General features: G+C 43.8%; 1 protein-coding gene across 7 annotated transcripts in view; it reads right to left on the bottom strand.

Moving 5' to 3' along the window:
• Positions 1-21,595, bottom strand: part of lrsam1 (leucine rich repeat and sterile alpha motif containing 1) — a 77,912-nt gene that overhangs the window by 32,442 nt on the left and 23,875 nt on the right. For all 7 annotated transcript variants that reach the window (XM_063073834.1, XM_063073835.1, XM_063073833.1 and 4 more), the window contains 4 exons: positions 13,390-13,520; positions 2,312-2,341; positions 1,398-1,520; positions 351-490 (listed from right to left, as the gene is read on the bottom strand). In XM_063073834.1, coding sequence (XP_062929904.1) covers positions 351-490; positions 1,398-1,520; positions 2,312-2,341; positions 13,390-13,520 — 424 coding nt within the window. The remainder of the gene's footprint in view (positions 1-350; positions 491-1,397; positions 1,521-2,311; positions 2,342-13,389; positions 13,521-21,595) is intronic.

Below are 21,595 nucleotides of genomic sequence, written 5' to 3'. Positions count from 1 at the left end.
AGGAAAGATGGAAGAGGTTACCTAAAGCGAAGATAGAGGGTGAACCTCAATCACATAGGCTCTTCAAGGCAAAATTAGAATTGTTAGAGACCAAAATGTTGGAAATTAATGAGTGTTTGTAAGTGGTTATTCATCACCTCAAGCCTGGCACTTTAGTTGACACATCAGCCCATGCTTAACTATGTCTGGGTTTTGCTACTCATGAAGAGATACCTCTGTTAGCCTATAAGTTGCAAATAGAACTCTCCTGTCAGTCCTCATAATCCTGGCCAGACATCGCTGAATGTTCCTTTCTTACACGTCAGTGGGAAGGTCTGACCTCCCCTCTATGCTTCCCTCTGCCCTCTCACCTCTCGTTGTCCTCCAGCAAATTACGGATCAGGCTCATTGCTCCGACCTCCCCGCGTTTCAGCTCCGCCTGCAGCCGCTGGCGCTCCTCCTCCATGTAGCGCTGTTGGTCTCGGAGACCCTGTTCCAGCTTCCCCTGCTCCTGTGGAAGAATCAGGCACGACAATGTGTGGATGTGGAGCACAGAGAATCAAAGGACAGCGATTACTTATCCACATCCGATAGGAGAGACAGAAGTAAAAACTTCCCCAAGGCAGTGATGTCCATAACCGAGGGGCACAGTTTTAATGTAAGCTGGTTCAGAGGAAATAAGGAGGAAAGGTTGTTTTCACTCAGAGGGTGGCTGGAGTTCAGAATGCTCCACCTAGGGGATGGTGGAGGCAGGTACGCTCACAATATTTAAGAATCCTCTAGACAAGCACTTTAATTGCCAAAGCAGAAGGTTGCAGGCCAAGCCCGGTAAAATTAATCAGCATGGATGAGCCATTTGATAGTCAGCAGGGACAGAGTGGGTCAAAGGCTCTGTTTTCTTTTTGCTGAACAACTCAAATGTCTCTACCAACGTAAAAATCAAATACTCAGTTACACCATCAATATCCAATTCTCCCCTGGCCAAAGCAACGGGTTCATTTGTGTATTCCTGACTTTACACAAGCAGATCTGCCAGCAATGATTCCTCAAACAGTTCCCATACTCATCACTAATTTTAGCTGACGCACGCACACAGCGATGAGATTCAGTTACCCAGATGGCATAGACTACTAAGTGAGAATCAGCAACTTCCTCTCCAATGTTCTCCAAAGAATTGTCTCAGTCAGAGAACACTGTTACCGCTGATACCGCTGGAGGAATCTGGAGAAAGGGGAGGTCCACAGACTCCTGCAAACCAAGAGTTTGCTGTGAAAGGGAGTTATGAGGCACTGAGGCACGTTGCAGCTGCAAGGTCACGGAAGCAGAAGACGAGCGATTCTTGACGTTACAAAGATGTAAATTACGCACCCTGTGACCACCCTTCCACTCCTGCTGTTTCCCTATCTGCTTTTGGCTACCTGTTTCACCGACTTCAGGACTTGCTCCTTGTGGCTACTGTTCTGCAAGATAAGCTGCGTCCTCTCCCGCTGCTCCTCGTTCAGCCTCCTCTCGAATTCCAGTTTTTCCTGCTGCTTTTGCTCCTGGCAAACAGACAGGGGGGTAAATGTTGTAAAAACAACTGGAAATTTGAGCAAAACAGCAGCCAGTTAGCAGAGACACAGAGACGGCTGATGTTGGAATCCAGAGCAACACGAGATGTTTGAGCACCATCGATGGGGGGAGGTGTAGAGGGATGGATTACATTTCAGGAGACCTGCAGCAGGACTGAGGTGGACAATTAGTTAGCCTGCTCTTTGTTCAGAGCATATTATCCAAGTATCTTCTCCATGTTGAAATTGCAGTGTCTAAATCAAATATGTGGCTTGCTTAGTATCTGATTAGTAGTGAGAAAAGCGAGAACCTGGGAAGTCCTCAGAGAAATTACAGGGAACACTTATGAAAGTCACCAGAGAAGAAATTACACAAGGATGGTGGAAATCACTTTCAGTACAATGTCACATTTTGACAACTGCAATAAGTTCCAAAGCAACTGTTTTACTGTATATTTGGTTCAAGTAAAAGTGGGTTTTCCAGAAGACAACTGTTAACAATATCACAATATTCATGGTAATAATTTAGAGATTATAACCCAGGTTACAAGATTTAACGTATTCCGAGAATGAGAATGGATTTTCTTCATTAGGATGGAGAACGGATAAGGATTCTGTCCGTTGGAATTCTTTACAAATGGGTGATTGGGGAGGTGGGGTTGGACAATTAACTTTCTGTATAATGAGATTGAGTGTGCAGGTGTCAACAAATCGGTCCTCAAAATTTAAATCAATTATTAAATAGAATCCATTAAAATAACAGACAAAACACAGTTTCTTACCTTTCTCTTTTCATAGTCCATGAACTTGCTCTGTAAAGAAACAAAAGTCTTGTAAATGTAGTACCATAAACTGGCCACGTCAAACACTTGTCCATATGTATCAGTGACATCCCAGTCACTCAGTACCTTCAAGTTGTAGCTTGGTAAAGTTTTCGATAGCAAGGGATTGAAGGGAAGTGGCGTGAGTGCAACAGTGGAAAACTGCTGGGTGTCATTCTTGGTTAAGTGCATGACTCCAGGAAAAGGGGATGAATGTTTGGGTGGAAAAAGCTGACACTTCTAGAATGGTACAACCCCGACTGATTTAACAGTAAGAAATTATGGTTATCAAAACACTGAAGAACTAAAAAGAAAAATCTGAAAAATATTGTAATGAACTCAGCAGGTCAGGCAGCATCTGTGGAGAGAGGAACAGTCTACCTGCTAAGAACAGCAGTTGTGCAACAATTCATGCTGTTGCCTCAGTGTAGGCAAAGTAGTGTACAGAATACGGTGTAGGAAAGTGTATGGCCATACACTTTGGCAGAAGGAATAAAGGCATAGACTAGTTTCTAAATGGGGAGAAAATTCAGAAATCAGAGGTTCTAAGGGGCTGGGGACACCTCGTGCAGGATTTTCTAAACAATAATTTACAGCTGGTAAAGAAGGCAAATGCAATGCTAGCATTCATTTTAAGGGGACTAGAATGTAAGAGCAAGAATGTGATGCTGAGGCTTTATAAGGCACTGGTGAGGCCTCACCTGGAGTATCGTGACAGTTTTGTGCCCCTTATCTTAGGAAAGATGTGCTGGCATTGGAGAGGGTCCAGAGGAGGTTCAGGAGAATGATTCCAAGAATGGAAGTGTTAATGTATGAGGAGCATTTCATGGCTCTGGGCCTGTACTCAGAGTTTAGAAGAATTAGCAGGGATCTCATTGAAATCTATCAAATATTGAAAGGCCTAGACAGAGTGGGTGTGGAGAGAATGTTTCCTATAGTAGGGGAGTCTAGGACCAGAGGGCACAGCCTCCAGAATAAAGAGACGTCCCTTAGAGCACAGAAGAGCAATTTCTTTAGCCAGAGGGTGGTGAATCTGAAGAACTGATTGCCACAGATGGCTGTGGAGGCCAAGTTATTGAGTACATTTAAAGGTGTGGCTGATAGGTCCTTTATTATGTCATGAACCCTGTGACAGGAATAAAGAACCAGCAGAGATGGAAAACACTTTGGCGTCTAGTATTGCTATAAACTAATAATATTTATTAGTAACTATGCAATACAGTAATATAAATGAAGATAAATCAAACAGGCTAGCAATGATTATATAAAAGTATCAGTCAGTGTGGAAATATATGTATGAAAAACCAAGCTTCTTTAAGACTAGGGGTAAAAAAGATGCAGTCTTACGATGATGAGTAAAGTTCAGTTCAGTTCGTGGTATTTAGTTGAATAGTGATGGAGAGAGAGAGAGAGAGTGAGTTGAGTCTTCAGGTGAGCTGATGCCGTCGATCTTCTCGTCAACCTCTGAAATCCTTTACAAGTCACCGACTGTGACTTAACAAGGGGGACCGGTTTTCCTGTGGTGGAGCTATCACCCCAGCAAGGGTGGACACATAGACAACTCCCCACCAGTCAAACCCTTCTCCTTCACTGCAAGAGCGGTTGGATCGATCCGCCTGATCAATCCTCCAAAACCCACTTTCTCTGTGGGCACAACAATGCTCCTTCAGTGTCCAGATCATGTGTGAGGTCTGTATCATCAGACCTCCTATTTATCTCACCGTGCTGAGCATCACCTGTCATTCAAAGAGTCCCTCCTTCCTTTGTCTGTGAAGAAATGCAGGCAGGCAGAGCTGTCCTTGAAAGTAACATCAATAATGTGCTGTCGGTCACCACTGCAACCTTCGAGCTGCTCAGTGCTATCTCCAAAATAGAAATCCAAAGTTACCTCCAGTGCCCGAACGTGACAGTCCAACCATTAATCTTCATCTCTCTCTTTCTTCAAACAGTTAATAGGGGCCCTCCAGGATCCCCTTACAATTAGTAAGGATGTCAAAGGTTATGGAGAGAAGACAGGGATAATAAATCAGCCATGATGGAATGGCAGACCAGAGTTGATGGGCTGAATGGCTCAATTCTGCTCCAATGTCTTATGGTCACTGTCTGCATTTCCCTCTCCATGATCACGTCCATTTCCTCCCCTGCACTGGTCTCCTCCCACATCCCAAAGATGTACAGGTATGTTAAACTTATAAGATAAATTATTCCAAACACAGGTTAATGGCACAAAATATCAAAGGGAGGAATAATCAAAGGATATAGGGAAATATTGGGAAGGGGATTAGGACAATGGGATTGCTCTACTGGCTAGCATGAATCAGATGGGCTAAATGGCCTTCTCCTGTGGAATTATGTTGAAGGAGGGGAATGGAGTTCATGAAGTTGTTCATCAGCATGGCTTTGGTCAGGACTTAAGGGGAACTAGCATCCTGACCAAATCCTTTTGACATTCCAAAAGAATTGGTCAATATGCCATTATCCCTCAAGCGTCTCTTCACAACAGACTTTAGCTGATATTTTTAAACTGTAATTGATATTTTCCTGAAATACCCAGTGCAATTACAACAATATGAAAATGCAAAAGGGAAAGAGGAACTTCCAACCACTCTAAATACAGATACTACAGAGAGAAACATACCATTCAGCCAGCTACATGTCTGCTCTCATATTCCAATACAGGCTGAAATGTGAAAAGCACTACACCTGCCCTTACTCCTCTTTCACTACAATTCAGGCCTCAAACACTTCTAGGTGACGAGTCTGTCAGGGTTATCTACTGTAACTGGTGTGGCCTCCTCTACATTGTTACACCCGACTGCAATTTGTCGGGCATCTTCACTCCATTCACCACAAAAAACAGGATTTCCCAGTGACCTCCCATTTAAATTCAACTTATCATTTGCATTCCAACAGGTTGGTCCATGGCTTCGTCCACTGCCACAACGAGGCCACACTAAGGTTGGAGGAGCAACACCTCATATTCTGAGTGGCCTCAACATCGATTTGTCTAACCTGCTAATTTCTACCCCTCTCTCCCTTCTCTCTTTTTCAATTCCTTATTCTGATCTCTCTTCACCTACACATCAGTTCCCCTGGTGCCCCTCCTCCATCTCTCTCTCCCATGCTCCGCTGCCCTCTCCTATCAGATTCCTTCTTCTTCAGCCTTTTACCTTTTCCACCAATCACCTCCCAGCTTCATCCTCCCTCCTCCCCATCTGACTTCACCTATCACATGCCAGCTTCTACTCCTTCCCTTCCTCCCATCTTCTTATTCATGCTTCTGCCCCCTTCCTTTTCAGTCCTGATGAACGGTCCCGGCTTGAAACACCACTTGTTTATTCCCCTCCATAGATGCTGCCTGACTTGCTGAGTTCCTCTGGCATTTTGTGTGTTGCACTGGATTTCCAAGCAGATTATCTCCTGCCTGAGTGGTGACTTGGACCTGCTCCAATTTGCTTAACGAAGCACCAGGTTTACAGCAGATGCTAGGTCATTGGCTCTTCACACGGCCCTGGAACATCCTGACAGCCAAGATGCATACATCAGCATGCTCTTTGTTGGTTACAGCTCAGCATTTAACACCATCGTCCCCTCAAAACTATCAGTAAATTCCAAGACCTGGGCCTCAATACCCCCTTGTGCAATTGGATCCTGGATTTCATCACTTATAGACCTCAGTTAGTTCCGACTGGCAAAAACATCTCCTCCACATTCTCAATCAGCATGAGAGCACCACAGGGATGTGTACTTAGCCTCCTGCTGTACTCGCTTTATGCCTATGACTGTGTGGCTAAGTATAGCCCCAACACCATATACAAGTTTGCTGATGACACCACTGTGTGGGCTGTATCAAAGGAGGTGATGCTTCAGCATACAGGAGAGAGATTGAAAACATGGCTGAGTGGTGTAATAACAACAACCTCTCACTCAGTGTCAATAGGACCAAGGAACTGATAGTAGACTTCAGGAGAGGGAAACCAGGGGTCCAAGAGCCAGTAATCTTCAGAGGATCAGAGGTGGGGAGGGTCAGTATCTTTAAATTCCTGGGTGTCACTATTTCAAAGGATCTGTCCTGGACCCATCATATAAATATAATTGTGAAGAAAGCACAACAGCGTCTCTACTTCCTCAGGAGTCTGCGGAGATTTAGTATGTCATCAAAAACCTTGGCAAATTTCTAATGATGTGTGGTGGAAAGTGCGCTGACTGGCTGCACTATGGCCTGGTATGGGAACACCAATGCCTTTGAGAAGAAAATCCTACAAAAGGTAGTGGATTCAGCCCAGTGCGTTACAGGTAAAACCCTCCCCACCATTGAGCACATCTACATGAAATATTGCCATAGAAAAGCAGCATCCATCATCAAAGATCCTCACCACCCAGGCCATGTTCTTTTCTCGCTGCTGCTATCAGGAAGAAGGTACAAGAGCCTCAGGACTCACACCACCAGGTTCAAGAACAGTTAGTACCCCTCAATCATCAGGCTCTTGAATAAAAGGGGATAACTTCACTCATTTAAGGACTCTATTATGTTGTTATTTCATGCTTATTATTTATTTACATCTGCATTTGCACAGTTTCTGATGTTTACAGGTCCTGTTTACAGTGACTGTTCTGTAGATGGGTTTGCTAAGTACGCCCACAGGTAAAACAATCTCAGGGTTGTATGTGGGACATGTTTGATAATAAATTTTACTTTGAACTTTAATTTGCAGAATCTCTCGTGTTGGTGATTCCTTTCTCCCTCGTACATTTTACCCAATTTGCTTTCAATAATGGAGTACAGGATAGAGTCATTCACCGCAGCTCTCTTCGGTCAGCTTTTTCCCACTGTCCGAAAATCTGCTGATTCAAGTGGGATCTGCTTAACGGCTCAGCATTCACAGTTCTTTAGGATACCAGAGCTTTAGAATCAGAATCAGGTTTATTATCTGTCGTAGAATTTATTAACTTAGCAGCAGCAGTACAAAGCAATTCACGATAATATAGAAAGAAAAAAAATAAATTACAGTAAGTTTATTTATGTATATTGACTAGATTAAAAATAGTGCAAAAAACAAAAATAATATATATTAAAAAAAAAGTGAGGTAGTGTTCATGGGTTCAATGTCCATTTAGGAATTGTATGGCAGAGGGGACGAAGCTGTTCCTGAATTGTTGAGTGTGTGTCTTCAGGCATCTGTAACCCCTTTCTGATGGTAACAATGAGAAGAGGGCATGCCCTGGGTGATAGGGGTTCCTTAATAATGGACGTCACCTTTCTCAGGCACTGCTTCTTAAAAATGTCTTGGACACTACGGAGACTAAAACCCAAGATGGAGCTGACTAATTTTACAATATTCTGTCACTGCTTTCTATTCTGTGCAGAAGCCCCCCTGCCCCCATACCAGACAGTGATGCAGCCTGTAACAATGCTCTCCATAGTATATCTATAGAAGTTTGTGTGTTTCAGTTGACAAACCAAATCTCTAATGAAACCAAACTCCTAATGAAGTACAGCCGCCATCTTGCCTTCTTTATAGCTGCATCAATATGTTGGGACCAGGTTAGATCCTCAGAGATCTTGACATCTAGGAACTTGAAATTGCTCACTCTCTCCACTTCTGATCCCTCAATGAGGATTGGTTCAAGCTCTCTTGTCCTACTCTTTCATCTTACTGACATTGAGTGCAAATTGACTGCAAAGTGGGAACCTTTAAAAGTCTTTAATGAAACTACTAGCATTCCCTGATGTAACTAACAACATTTACTTGAACAATTCCACATGGTACCAAGTTCCACATTTAACTGCTCTTTTGGTAAAGATTCTCCTCATTTCTTTCTTTCTTTCAATGACTATCTTATACTTGCGACCCTTAGTTCTGGATTAGTTTATAAGATGCAGAAATGGAGGCTAAAATGCAGTTGTGTTCACAGTTCTAATGAAAGTCAGATATAGACTCATTGATTTATGTATGTGGCAGAAGCACTGGACACTAAAACATTAATCGCTGGGCTCAGATTCCTTGTTATTAAATCTTCTTTCCTTCTTTTTCTTCCCCAGGATCAAACATTCTGTCCAGCTTCAGAGAGCCAGAGGTGGAGGTAATTGGATCTCAAGTTCTATAACCTGAGCCCACAGAAGCAGAAGACTGCTCAGAGGATAATATTTAATCCATCTACCCAGTCAATCAAACAGTTTAGCTCTGGTCTGAAACAGCTGAGAGATCTGATCCAGGGATGGACATGCCCAGTCCCTGTAACAGACTCTCTCAAGTCCTCAACAGTTCAGATAAAAACAGTCCTGTGTGTCTTCTCTTTCTGTAGCAAATAACCCATCTTGCCGCCTACATACAATCAAAAACATAAGGATCAGCACAATCATTCTCTTTTTCCACCTATTTAAATAAAAACTTTTAAGTACAAGTGTTGGTGCGTGGCTAAGTGGTTAAGGCGTTCATCTAGTGATTTGAAGGTCGCTAGTTCAAGCCTTGTCTGAGGCAGCGTGTGTGTCCTTGAGCAAGGCACTTAACCACACATTGCTGTGCGATGACACTGGTGCCAAGCTGTATGGTCCTAATGCCCTTCCCTTGGACAACACTGGTGGCATGGAGAGGGGAGACTTGCAGCATGGGCAACTGCTGGTCTTCCATACAACCTTGCCCAGGCCTGCGCCCCGGAAACCTTCCAAGGCGCAAATCCATGGTCTCGTGAGACTAACGGATGCCTATTATTAATTATTAAATACAATTAAGATATATGCAAAAGAAATGTATTAACACCAGATAACATGGATTCTCTTGGAGCCTATCCATCCTAAACCAGTGGCAGTTTGTTGAGTAAGTGATATCCCGAGTAGACTGTGATAAATATCAATATGTGATCGGTTGTTTTAAGTTATGGCTAAAGCTAAAGAACACAGGAGTAAACCATAGCTCTGGATGAAGGACTGAGAACATCCATATACTGGTCTATCAGGTGGGACACAGGACAAAGTGGAGTATTCCCAAGCTCAGTATTAGCACAAAATTTTCAATGAATTGGACTAAGAAACCCATTGTTAATTGATCAAACCTTCTGATGATACTAAAGGAGATGGACATGGCAGCAAAGGAGACAACTCAGAAGTTATAGAACACAATGGAAAAGATATGTACGTTGAATTCATCTCCGTCAAACGTGAGCACAAAGGGAAAATATAACACAAATAATTACGAATGACTGGATAGGTCTCGGATGCAATTCTGGTCTCTTCAAAAGGACAAACATGACAAGATCTGCAGGCTCTGCAAATCGAAAGCAACACACGTAAAATGCTGGAGGAGCTCAGCAGGCCAGGCATCATTTATGGAAAAGAGTAAATAGTTGACATTTTGGGCCAAGACCCTTCATTAGGACCTGAGATCGATTGTTTTCTCTTTTCCATAGATGCTACCTGGCCTGCTGAGTTCCTCCAGTATTTTGTGTGAGTTCCATAAGGATATCCCTGGAGAAGTGGTACTGAGCAAATTGCTGGAGCTGTGGACTGATAAATCTCCAGGTCATGGTGGATATCGTCCTAAGGTTTTATAAGAAAAGAATGGCGGGTGAAATAAATGATGTTCTACTATTATTTTCCAAATTTACTAGAATCTGGGAAGGTGTCATAACATTGGATAAGAACAATGTAATTACTTTATTCAAAAAGGGAGAATGAATGAGAGCAGAAACCTCATCATCATAGCAAAAATGTTAGAACCTATTATCAAAGATGTTACAAGTAAGGCACTTCCAAAACAAAATCAAGGTAACTGGCCAATGTCCATGGGATTTTGTGAAGTGTAAATAATGTTTGACCACTTTATTGAAGAACTTTGTAAAAGTAATGGGATGTGGATAAAGCAGAACTGGTAGATGTACTTCAATCTACAGAAGGTATTTGATAAGTTACATCCAAGGGTTATTGCAGAAAATAAACGCTTCTGTACAGGAATTAACATATTGGCATGGATAAAAGACTGGCTGGCTAACAGGAAACACTGCGAACATAAATTGGCGTACTGACCTCTACCTTGCCGAGGCACAGCGACAACTCGCGGATACCTCCTCTTATTTACCCCTCGATCGTGACCCCACTAAGGAGCACCAGGCCATTGTCTCCCACAAAAAGAATTTCTTGGAACATAAATGGGTCTTTTTCTGGTTGGCACAATGCAATGTGTGATATGTTTGTTGTTGTTGCTGGGAGCTCAACATTTTACAATTCATAAATGACTTGTATAAAAGCTCAAAAAAACATTAAAGATGCAAAGTTAGCTAATGACACAAAGATAGGTTTGAAAGTCAACTGTGAAGAGGACATTATGAAACTACAACAGGGGACAGGTTTAGTGAGTAAATAAACAAAACATGGGAGAATATAAAACTGTGTATTTTAACATGTAAAATAAAGCAATGCGGTATCTAAAAGGTGAGAACTTGCAGAGCCCAGAAATGCTATATAGGGCACCGATAGGGATCTGTCTCCGATTCTGTGTGCAGTATTAAGTCTCCTTATTTAGGGATGTTGTGAACAATTCAGAGAAGGCTTACTAGATTACTATCTGGAAAGGATGCATTGTCTCACAGGGACTACCTAGGTTGTATTCACTGAAGTTTAGAAGAGAGAGAGAGTGGATGATTGCAGAATACCAGCTCCTGAGCTGTCCTTTATGGTGTGGATGTGGAGAGGCTGTTTCTTCTGAATCAGAATCAGAGTCAGGCTAATTATCACTGACATGTGTCATGACATTTGTTGTTTTGGAGCAGCAACACAGTGCAATACAGGTTTCCCCTGCCATCCGAAGGTAGAGCGTTCCTATGAAACGGTTCGTAAGCCAAAATGTCGTAAAGCAATTACCATTTATTTATATGGGAAAATTTTGTGAGCATGCGCAGACCCAAAAATAACCTACCAAATCATGCCAAATAACACATAAAACCTAAAATAACAGTAACATATAGTAAAAGCAGGAATGATATGATAAATACACAGCCTATATAAAGTAGAAATACTTTTCCACAATCATTACTGAACTGTTCACCGAAGCGAAAATCTCATGCAAGCACTGTTCGCAAGAACACTCTCTCCAGTAACCTTTAAGCTATGAAGCTGCCAAATCATACCAAATAACACGTAAAAATACACAGCCTATATAAAGTAGAAATAATGTATGTACAGTGTAGTATCACTTACGGGAATCAGGACAGCGTCGAGCACACGGATGATGGTGTGTTAGACTGAGTCATCAGAGTTTGGGTGGTGCAGTGGCCCCCACCCTCCAGGCTGCTGAGCGACACATTGCCGTGAAGAACGCAGGGGTCCAGCAGTCGCCAGGAGGTACACAGCACATCTTTAAGAAAAAAAGAAACAAACATGCTAATTAATTAGGTGCCGCCCGTAATTGTCGGCCCAGATCAGTGCTGATTTCCGATTGCGTCGTCTCTGATCTGGGCCGACAACTACGTGTCGGCAGCACCTAATTAATTAGCATGTTTATTTTGGCTTTTTTCTTAAAGATGTGCTGTGTGCCTCCCAGCTACCTTTGCATTCTCCACGAGTCGGTATCTGTCCGTGGCCTGGGGGTTGGGGTGGTGGGACACTGGGGTGTCATCTCGTCGCCTGTTTCCATTAGAGCAGACAGCTCATCTTCTATCTCTGCCCGCCTCGATGTCGAAGGTCGAGGTTCGTCGTCTGCTGTGGCTGATGTGGAAGGCTTGCTTGACTGCTGAGCCTCGCTCATTTTTCTATCACACAGTTCTTTAATAAGGACTCAAACCATCCTGCAAATATCCCCTAAATCGACGTACCCTTTCAAAATTAAAGTCGTACTTTATCATTACTCATTCGGTTTCGATTGTTATCCTTTTTTCTTCCAATTGCATCAGCTCTTCATCTGTCAGTTCTTGGTCATGGGATGCCAAAACCTCTTCAACATCATATTCGTCAGCTTCCACAAGCCAAACTCACGTTGTCCTTACTTCGTTCACCACGATCAAAACGCTTAATTATGTCTAGTTTTACCGTAAGTGAACACCCTTACGAGCTCTTTCAGGCTTTTCCAATACCATAGAACTCATCTTGCAAACGGCTGCTCACAGGCACGTGTTAAAGCAAAGCAGTTCCGAATCCGGGGGAGAGCGACTGCTCGGGGCGCACTGCCTTTTATCGCGCACTGACTTTTTCACGTGCTGAATTTTTTTTTCCTAACAGTGAGGTTTTGTAAAGCCAACGTTTGAAAAGCGGGGGACACCTGTACATAAAATATACTATAAATTATAATAAGAAATGTATATAAAAATAAATTAGTGCAAAAGGAAAACAAAAAATAGTGAGGTAGTGTTCATGGGTTTATCGTCCGTTCAGAAATCTGATGGTGGAAGGGGAGAAACTGTTCCTAAAACATTGAGAGTGTGTGTCTTCAAAAACATCGAGCATGTCTTTATTTTTAAATGGTTAATTCTGTGAATTAACCCTTTTAAAAATAAAGACCGAGATGGGGGCAATTTCTTCCCCCACCCCTCACAGAGAGCTGTGAAGCTTTGGAACTCTCTTCCTTGTGGACTAGTAGAAACCGTCAGGACTTCCTGACGAAGGGTCTCGGCCTGAAACGTCGACTGCACCTCTTCCTATAGATGCTGCTTGGCCTGCTGCGTTCACCAGCAACTTTGATGTATGTTGTTCCATCACCTCTCTGTTTTTCCTGTTACCATGTGGGTTTCCCCAGATCCAGTTTTCTCCTGCATTCCAAAGGAGTGCTGGCTACCGTACACTATACCATGTGGGTGGCTGGTAGGAGATTCAGGGTGTAGTGTGCTATAATAATCCAGTTTAACCTGTAATGTGTTCAGGGCCAGATCAGGCTGGATACATCCATGTATTCATGAGCACACTCTTCATCCGGGAATGTGATAACCGTATCAGCTGATGGAGGATACGTGGTTGTACTCTGTTCGGTTGCAACAATGATAACGAGAGAACTTACATAGTTCATCACTGAGCTGAGTTTACAACCTGAAGCCACAATTCCTGCACCCCTTACCTGCCACTTCTCCGCCTCCATCACCTGCTGTTGGAACGTGCCGTCAACGTTGTCACTGTCTGGCATGTGCCCATCACTCTCAAGCACTGGAAGCAGATACTGAGATGGAGGCATGTACTCGATCCTGAGCTCTAGAAAGGAAGCAGAGAAAACCAACTTATCCTAGCACATTCACTATGAAGCACATATCCTGGCCAGTTTAGACCTAGGGTTTAATCTAGACATCTCTCTATAGATCCTTTTAACTTATTACACACGTGAGTATGTCATTCACTGAGGGGAAAGAGGCAAGACAGTATAACCTAAGATTTTTGTCAAGAACCATTCCAGCGAAAAACATTTTCCAGCAGGATTCATGGGAGAGGGTGGGTTAGGACTGAATGGGCGATTTTACAAAGAAGGAACAAATTACATTCAGATCATTTGTTTAGTGGGGTCATGGACTATATATGGATTACACAGGGAGGAGGTACTTGGTGTCTTGAGGAAAATTAGGGTGGATATATTCCCAGGGCCTGAAAAGATGTTCTTTTGGACCTTGAGGGAAGCTAGTGCAAAAACTACCTCTGCAGAGGTATTTAAAATGCCATTTGCCATGAGTGAGGTACTGGAGGACTGGAGGATAGCTAATGTTCCACTGTTTAAGAAAGGCTCTGAGAATAAGCTGGGAGATTATAGGCCAGTAAATCTGACAACAGTAGTGTGTAAATTACTGGAAGGTTTTCTAAGGGACCAGATATATAAATATATGACAGATTAGGGATGATCAAAAGAGGTGAGGGGTGGGGAGGTAATACAAAGAAAGTTAAAATTAAAGGACAAATCGATAGAGCAGGGTAGAAAGATTAGTGAAGTCTTTCAGAACTGTCTGACCTTTGAGTCTGCCCTACCGTTCATCATCACAGTTGATCTACCTCAGCAGCACATTCAGCACTGTTCTATCACCTCTCCATTTTTCCTGTTACCATGTGGGTTTCCTGAGATCCAGTTTTCTCCTGCATTCCAAAGAGGTGCTGGCTGCCTACACTACTCCGTGTGGGTGGCTGGTAGGAGATTCAGGGTGTTGATGTAAATGATATTTACATGGGAATTTGTGTGGAAATAGGATCAGTAGAAATGCCAAACCTGGCACAGATCCGATGGGCTGAATAGCCTCCATGAGAAAACATGAACTATTCCATATCCCCAATCACTCATGTAGATGTCCACATTCCCTTGCCACTTCCTTACATTCTTTTGCACACTCTGTCCGCTTTAAAATCATCAAACTTGGAAGTACAACCCTTCAGTCTTTCAGCTAAACCACTGGCAAAGTCGGTTACGTGGAACAGTCCACGTTCCAAGCCTACACCGGTAATGCTCACCAATTCTTTTGGCGCAACATCGATGACTGCATCGGTACTGCCTCCTGAACTTATGATGAGCTCATCAATTTCATCAAATTTGCCTCCAACTTCCACCCCGCCTTTAAATTCACTTGCTCCATTTCTGACACCTCTCTCTCCTTTCTGACTCCATCTCTTGACACAGACTTTACACTGACACTTTTTACAAACTTATTGACTATCACAGTTATCTTGACTACACCTCTTCCCACCCTGTCATTTGTAAAAATGCTATTCCCTTTTCTCAGTTCCTGTCTCTGCCACATCTGTCCTCAGGATGAGGCTTTCCATTTTAGAACATCTAAACTGTTCCTTTCTTAAAAAACTAGCCTTCCCTTCCAGCATCATTGATGCTGTCCTCACGCTCATCTACTCCATTTCTTGCATACCTGTCCCCACCCCGGCCTCCCGCCAGTTTCACAGGGAAAGGGCTCCCCTTGTCCATACCTACCACCTCACAAGCCTCCACAACCAGCCCATAATTCTCTGCAACTTCAAAAGGATCCTACCATTATGGACATCTTTCCCTCCATCCCCTCTCCACCTTCCATAGGGATCACTCTCTCCATGACTCTCTTGTCCACTTGCCCCTCTACACAGATCTCCCTTCTGATACTTATCCCTACAAATGTGACAAGAGCTACATCTCCTCTCTCTCCATCATTCGGGGTCCCAAACAGTCCTTCCAGGTGAGGTGACACTTTGCCTATGAATCTGTCAAGGGATATCTATCCTATCTGACGTGGTCTCTTCTACATCGGTGAGAACTGACACAGATTTGGAGACTGCTTTGTTGAGCACCTAACTCTGTTCATCACAAAAGGCAGGATCTCCCGATGGCTATTCATTTCAATTTGACTTCCCATTCCCATACCGACATATCTTTCCGTTTCTCTTCCAAGCAAATTCAAGTTCCTGGGTGTCAGCATCTCTGGGGATCTAACCTGGACTCAACATATCAGTGCAGCTACAAAGGAGGTACAACAGCGGCTATATTTCATAAGGAGTTTGAGAAGATTTGCTACATCACCACAAAACACTTGAAAATGTCTACATATGTACTGTGGAGAGCATTCTAACTGGCTGCATCACTGTCTGTTATGGTTGGGGGGGGAGCGATCATACGGGATTGAAGTAAGCTGCAGTGGGTTCTGAACTTAAGTCATCTCCATCATGAGCGCTAGCCTCCGTAGTATCCAAGGCAACTTGGAGGAGCGATGCCTCAAAGGGGCGGCATCCATCATTAAGGACCCCCATCACCCAGGTCATGCCTTGTTGTCATGGCTACCATCAGGGAGGATGTACAGAAGCATGAAGGCATACACTCAATGATTCAGGAAAAGCTTTTTCCCCTCTGCCATCCAAGTTCTGAACGAATATTAAAGCCATGAACACTATGTCACCACTTTCTTATTTCTATTTTTGAACAACTTATTTAATTTAACTATTGTATAAATTACAAATATAAAACACAAAATAATTGATTGCATAAGTATTCACCCCCTTTAATATTTCACACCAAATCGTACTGGTGCAGCCAGTTGGTTTTAGAAGTCACATAATTAGTTAAACGGAAACTGTGTGCAGTCAAGTTGTTTCAAATGATTGTAGTAAAATACACATGTATCTGGAAGGTCCAACTACTGGTGAGTCAGTATCCTGGCAAAAACTACACCATGAAGATAGAAGAACACTCCAAGCAATTCCATGTGAAGGTTATTGAAAAGCCCAAATCAGGAGATGGATACAAGAAATTTTCCAAGTCACAGAATATCCCTAGAAATCATCAAGAAATGGAAAGAGTATACCACAGCTGTAAATCTGCCTAGAGCAGGCCATCCTCAAAACTGAGTGACCGTGCAAGACGCGGTCAAGTGAGGGAGGCCACCAAGAGACATATGACAACTCTGGAGGAGTTACCAGTGACTGAGATGGGAGAGACTGGACATACAACAATCGTTGCCTGGGTGCTTCACCAGTCACAGCTTTATGGGAGAGTGTCAAAGAGAAAGTCTGCCCCTCCCCCACCTCCTTACACTGGCTCCTCCCCCTTCCATTCCAGTCCTGAAGAAGGGCCTTGGCCCAAAATGTCAACTGTCTAATCCCACTCTTTGCTTTCTGTCCCATAACCAATTCCAAATCTATGGCAGTATATTATCGTAAACAACAGGAATTCTGCAGATGCTGGAAATTCAAGCAACACACATCAAAGTTGCTGGTGAACGCAGCAGGCCAGGCAGCATCTCTAGAAAGAGGTGCAGTCGACGTTTCAGGCCGAGACCCTTCGTCAGGACTAACTGAAGGAAGAGTGAGTAAGGGATTTGAAAGTTGGAGGGGGAGGGGGAGATCCAAAATGATAGGAGAAGACAGGAGGGGGAGGGATGGAGCCAAGAGCTGGACAGGTGATAGGCAAAAGGGATACGAGAGGATCATGGGACAGGAGGTCTGGGAAGAAAGACAAGCGGGGGGGGGACTCAGAGGATGGGCAAGGGGTATATTCAGAGGGACAGAGGGAGAAAAAGGAGAGTGAGAGAAAGAACATGTGTATAAAAATAAGTAACAGATGGGGTACGAGGGGGAGGTGGGGCATTAGTGGAAGTTAGAGAAGTCGATGTTCATGCCATCAGGTTGGAGGCTACCCAGACGGAATATAAGGTGTTGTTCCTCCAACCTGAGTGTGGCTTCATCTTTACAGTAGAGGAGGCCGTGGATACACATGTCAGAATGGGAATGGGATGTGGAATTAAAATGCGTGGCCACTGGGAGATCCTGCTTTCTCTGGCGGACAGAGCGTAGATGTTCAGCAAAGCGGTCTCCCAGTCTGCGTTGGGTCTCGCCAATAGATAAAAGGCCACATCGGGAGCACCGGACGCAATATATCACCCCAGCCGACTCACAGGTGAAGTGTTGCCTCTCCTGGAAGGACTGTTTGGGGCCCTGAATGGTGGTAAGGGAGGAAGTGTAAGGGCATGTGTAGCACTTGTTCCGCTTACACGGATAAGTGCCAGGAGGGAGATCCGTGGGGAGGGACCCTGATTGGTGGTAAGGGAGGAAGTGTAAGGGCATGTGTAGCACTTGTTCCGCTTACACGGATAAGTGCCAGGAGGGAGATCAGTGGGCACATCTTTCCCTCCCCCACCTCTCTGCATTCCGCAGGGATCGCTCCCTACGCCCACCACTAAGCACATCTTTCCCTCCCCCCCCCTGCATTCCGCAGGGATCGCTCCCTATGCAACTCCCTTGTCCATTCGTCCCCCCCTATCCCTCCCCACTGATCTCCCTCCTGGCACTTATCCGTGTAAGCGGAACAAGTGCTACACATGCCCTTACACTTCCTCCCTTACCACCATTCAGGGCCCCAAACAGTCCTTCCAGGAGAGGCAACACTTCACCTGTGAGTCGGCTGGGGTGATATATTGCGTCCGGTGCTCCCGATGTGGCCTTTTATCTATTGGCGAGACCCAACGCAGACCGGGAGACCGCTTTGCTGAACATCTACGCTCTGTCCGCCAGAGAAAGCAGGATCTCCTAGTGGCCACACATTTTAATTCCACATCCCATTCCCATTCTGACATGTCTATCCACGGCCTCCTCTACTGTAAAGATGAAGCCACACTCAGGTTGGAGGAACAACACCTTATATTCCGTCTGGGTAGCCTCCAACCTGATGGCATGAACATCGACTTCTCTAACTTCCACTAATGCCCCACCTCCCCCTCGTACCGCATCCGTTACTTATTTTTATACACACATTCTTTCTCTCACTCTCCTTTTTCTCCCTCTGTCCCTCTGAATATACCCCTTGCCCATCCTCTGGGTCCCCCCCTCCCCTTGTCTTTCTTCCCGGACCTCCTGTCCCATGATCCTCTCGTATCCCTTTTGCCTATCACCTGTCCAGCTCTTGGCTCCATCCCTCCCCCTCCTCCTATCATTTTGGATCTCCCCCTCCCCCTCCAACTTTCAAATCCCTTACTCACTCTTCCTTCAGTTAGTCTTGACGAAGGGTCTCGGCCTGAAATGTCGACTGCACCTCTTCCTAGAGATGCTGCCTGGCCTGCTGCGTTCACCAGCAACTTTTATGTGTGTGGCAGTATATTATCCCCAATTTCACATGCTCTGACTTTGACAACTAACCTTCTGTGTGAGAGCTGATCGAAAGCTTTCCAAGAAAACAAATAAATCACATCCAGTTACTTCTTATTTATTCCATATCTTAAAGAAAATCCAGCAGATTAGTCAATGTGACTTTTCTTTTGGAAATCCGTGTTGACTCCACTCCATTAATTTTTCACAAAATCAAGATTCCAGGCATGTTTCAGTTCCTAATTGTGCACTACACTAAAATTCATTGCAAAATTTCAGTATATCAATTGGGGGCGGGGGGGGGGGGGGCATAATGATGGAGCCAATTGTAGCACAGTCTCACAGCACCAGAGATCCAGGTTCAATTCTGACCTCCACAGCTGTCTGTGTAAAGCTTATGCATTCTACCTGTAACAGCTTGGCTTCCTCCAGGTGCTTCCACATCCCACAGATATATGGGTTTTCAGTTAACTGGGCACTGTAAAGTTGCCCCTAGAGTGTGCAGGTGAGTGGTAGAATGCAAATGGAAGGTTGGGGAGGATGGGGAAAAAAAGGTCTAATGTAGGATCAGTGCCAAAGGCTGGTTGATGGTCAGCATGGAGTTGATAGGCTGAAGGGTCTGTTTCTCTGCAGTCTGTCACTATAACTCCTTGTCCAGAGACCCCTTGATAATATTATCAAATAATAAACACGAGATCCTGCAGATGCTGGAAACCCACAGCAACACACACAAAGTAAACAGTTGACGTTTTGGGCTGAGACTCTTCTTCAGGACTGGAAAGGGGGAAAAGCCAGAATAAGAGGGGTGGGGGTGGGGAGGAGGAGGATGAGGAGCTGCTGCTGCTGCTGCCAGGTGATAGATGAGACAAGGTGAATTTTGTTCAGTTCCTTGTTTCACTCTCCAAGGAAAGATCTGCTAATTTACACCACTGCTGTCTCCTCCCACTAAGTTAATTCCACGAACACTGTACACTTCAGCTGGAAAGCTCTTCCTCAACTTCAACCTGACTTGCAACTTCTCATTTAAGAATTGATATTTTATCCTCTGCTTTAGCGGGTTTATGGAAAAGTTACAAAAATCAGGCAGTAGAGTACTGCCAGAAGTAATTCAATTTGCTGTCGATGGCAATGTAAATGAAAAGCAAACAAGTAGAGTGAGTGGTTGGAAGATTAAAAGGAAAGACAGGAATGAGAAGTTTTGTGCAACTCTGACTCAATACAAAGTGACAGTTTAAGATACTTGGCCAAATTTTTGGTGTATAATTTGCAAACGCATCCCCTAGAAATTAAGAGGTATACTTAAGCTAGAGAATACCAATTACACCGTAAGAATTCCACTTTTCCATTCTTATGGCCAAAATAAAAAATCAAAGTTCTCCAGATTATATTTCATCATCCATATTCTTAACTCTATTTCTCTCTGCAGCCTCTTTGGCAAATTTTTACCTCAACCATCACTGGAAAACTTGCACATTAACTATGACCCAAGCAATCATCTGCAAGCCTGAAAAACAACCCAACCAATTTCTATTCTTTGTTTACAGCTCATGAGAAATTGCTCCAAATCTCAAGAAACCCATTTTGCTAATAACTTTCCATGAGACTCATTACTGAATGCCTTTGGAAAATTCAAGTATGCTGCATTCACCAACTTCTGTTTATTTGGGTTCATAGTCAATGTGATTATGTACATTTATCAAACGCCATCATACTTCCAAAGATCCAAGCAGTTTATTCTCAATCATATTATGAATTTCCAAGTGCCCCGTTACTACCTCTCTGCTGTCAGGCTACTGGTCAACTTCTTAAATGACATATCATGCCAATCACATGATAAAATATGTCACAGTCAGTATGGTGTCCTCAAGGGGAGATCTTGCCTGACAAATTTGTTGGAATTCTTTGAGTAAGTAACAGACAAGACAGACAAAGGAGAGTCGGAGGATGTTGTTTACTTGGATTTCCACAAGGCCTTTGACTAGATGCCACATATAATGCTGCTAAACAAGATAAGAGCCTATGGTATTTCAGGAAATATACTAACCCTGACAGAAGATTGGCTGACCGGCAGGAGACAGAATGAGAATAAAGGATTGGCTGCTAATGAGTAGTGGTGCTCCACAGGGGTCAGTGTTGGGACCTCTTCTTTGCACGTTAAATGTCACCAATCTGGATAATGAAATTGATGGCTTTGTGGCCAAGTTTGCGGATGATACAAAGATGGGTGTAGGGGCAGGCAGTGTTGTGGAAGCAGGGAGTCTGCTGAAGGACTTTGATGGATTAGGAGAATGGGCAAAGAAGTTGTAGACGTAATACACTCTAGGGAAGTGTATAGTCATGCACTTTTGTAGAAGGAATAAAGGTGTAGACTATTTTCTAAATGGGGAGCAAATTCGGAAAAATGAGATGTAAAGGGACTTGAGAGTCCTAGTGCAGGGTTCCCTAAAAGTTAACTTGCAGGTAATAAGCAAAGCAAACGTAATGTTAGCATTCATTTCAAGAGGACCGGAATATAAAAGCAAGGATGTAATGCTGAGGTTTTATAAGACGTTGGTCACACGTGTGCAGTTCTGAGCTCCTTATCTAAGATGTGTTGGCATCGGAGGGGTCCAGAGGAGGTTCATGAGAATGATCCTCTGCATGAGATGCGCTTGACACCTCTGGGCCTGTACATGCTGCAATTTAGAAGAATGAGGGGACAATCTCCTCCTATTGGATAGTGAAAGGCCTAGACAGAG

Source organism: Mobula hypostoma, chromosome 21 (assembly GCF_963921235.1).
Source record: "Mobula hypostoma chromosome 21, sMobHyp1.1, whole genome shotgun sequence".
NCBI lineage: Eukaryota > Metazoa > Chordata > Chondrichthyes > Myliobatiformes > Myliobatidae > Mobula > Mobula hypostoma.
The sequence above is the reverse complement of the archived record's forward strand: the minus strand, read 5'-3'. Positions and strand labels throughout refer to the sequence as shown.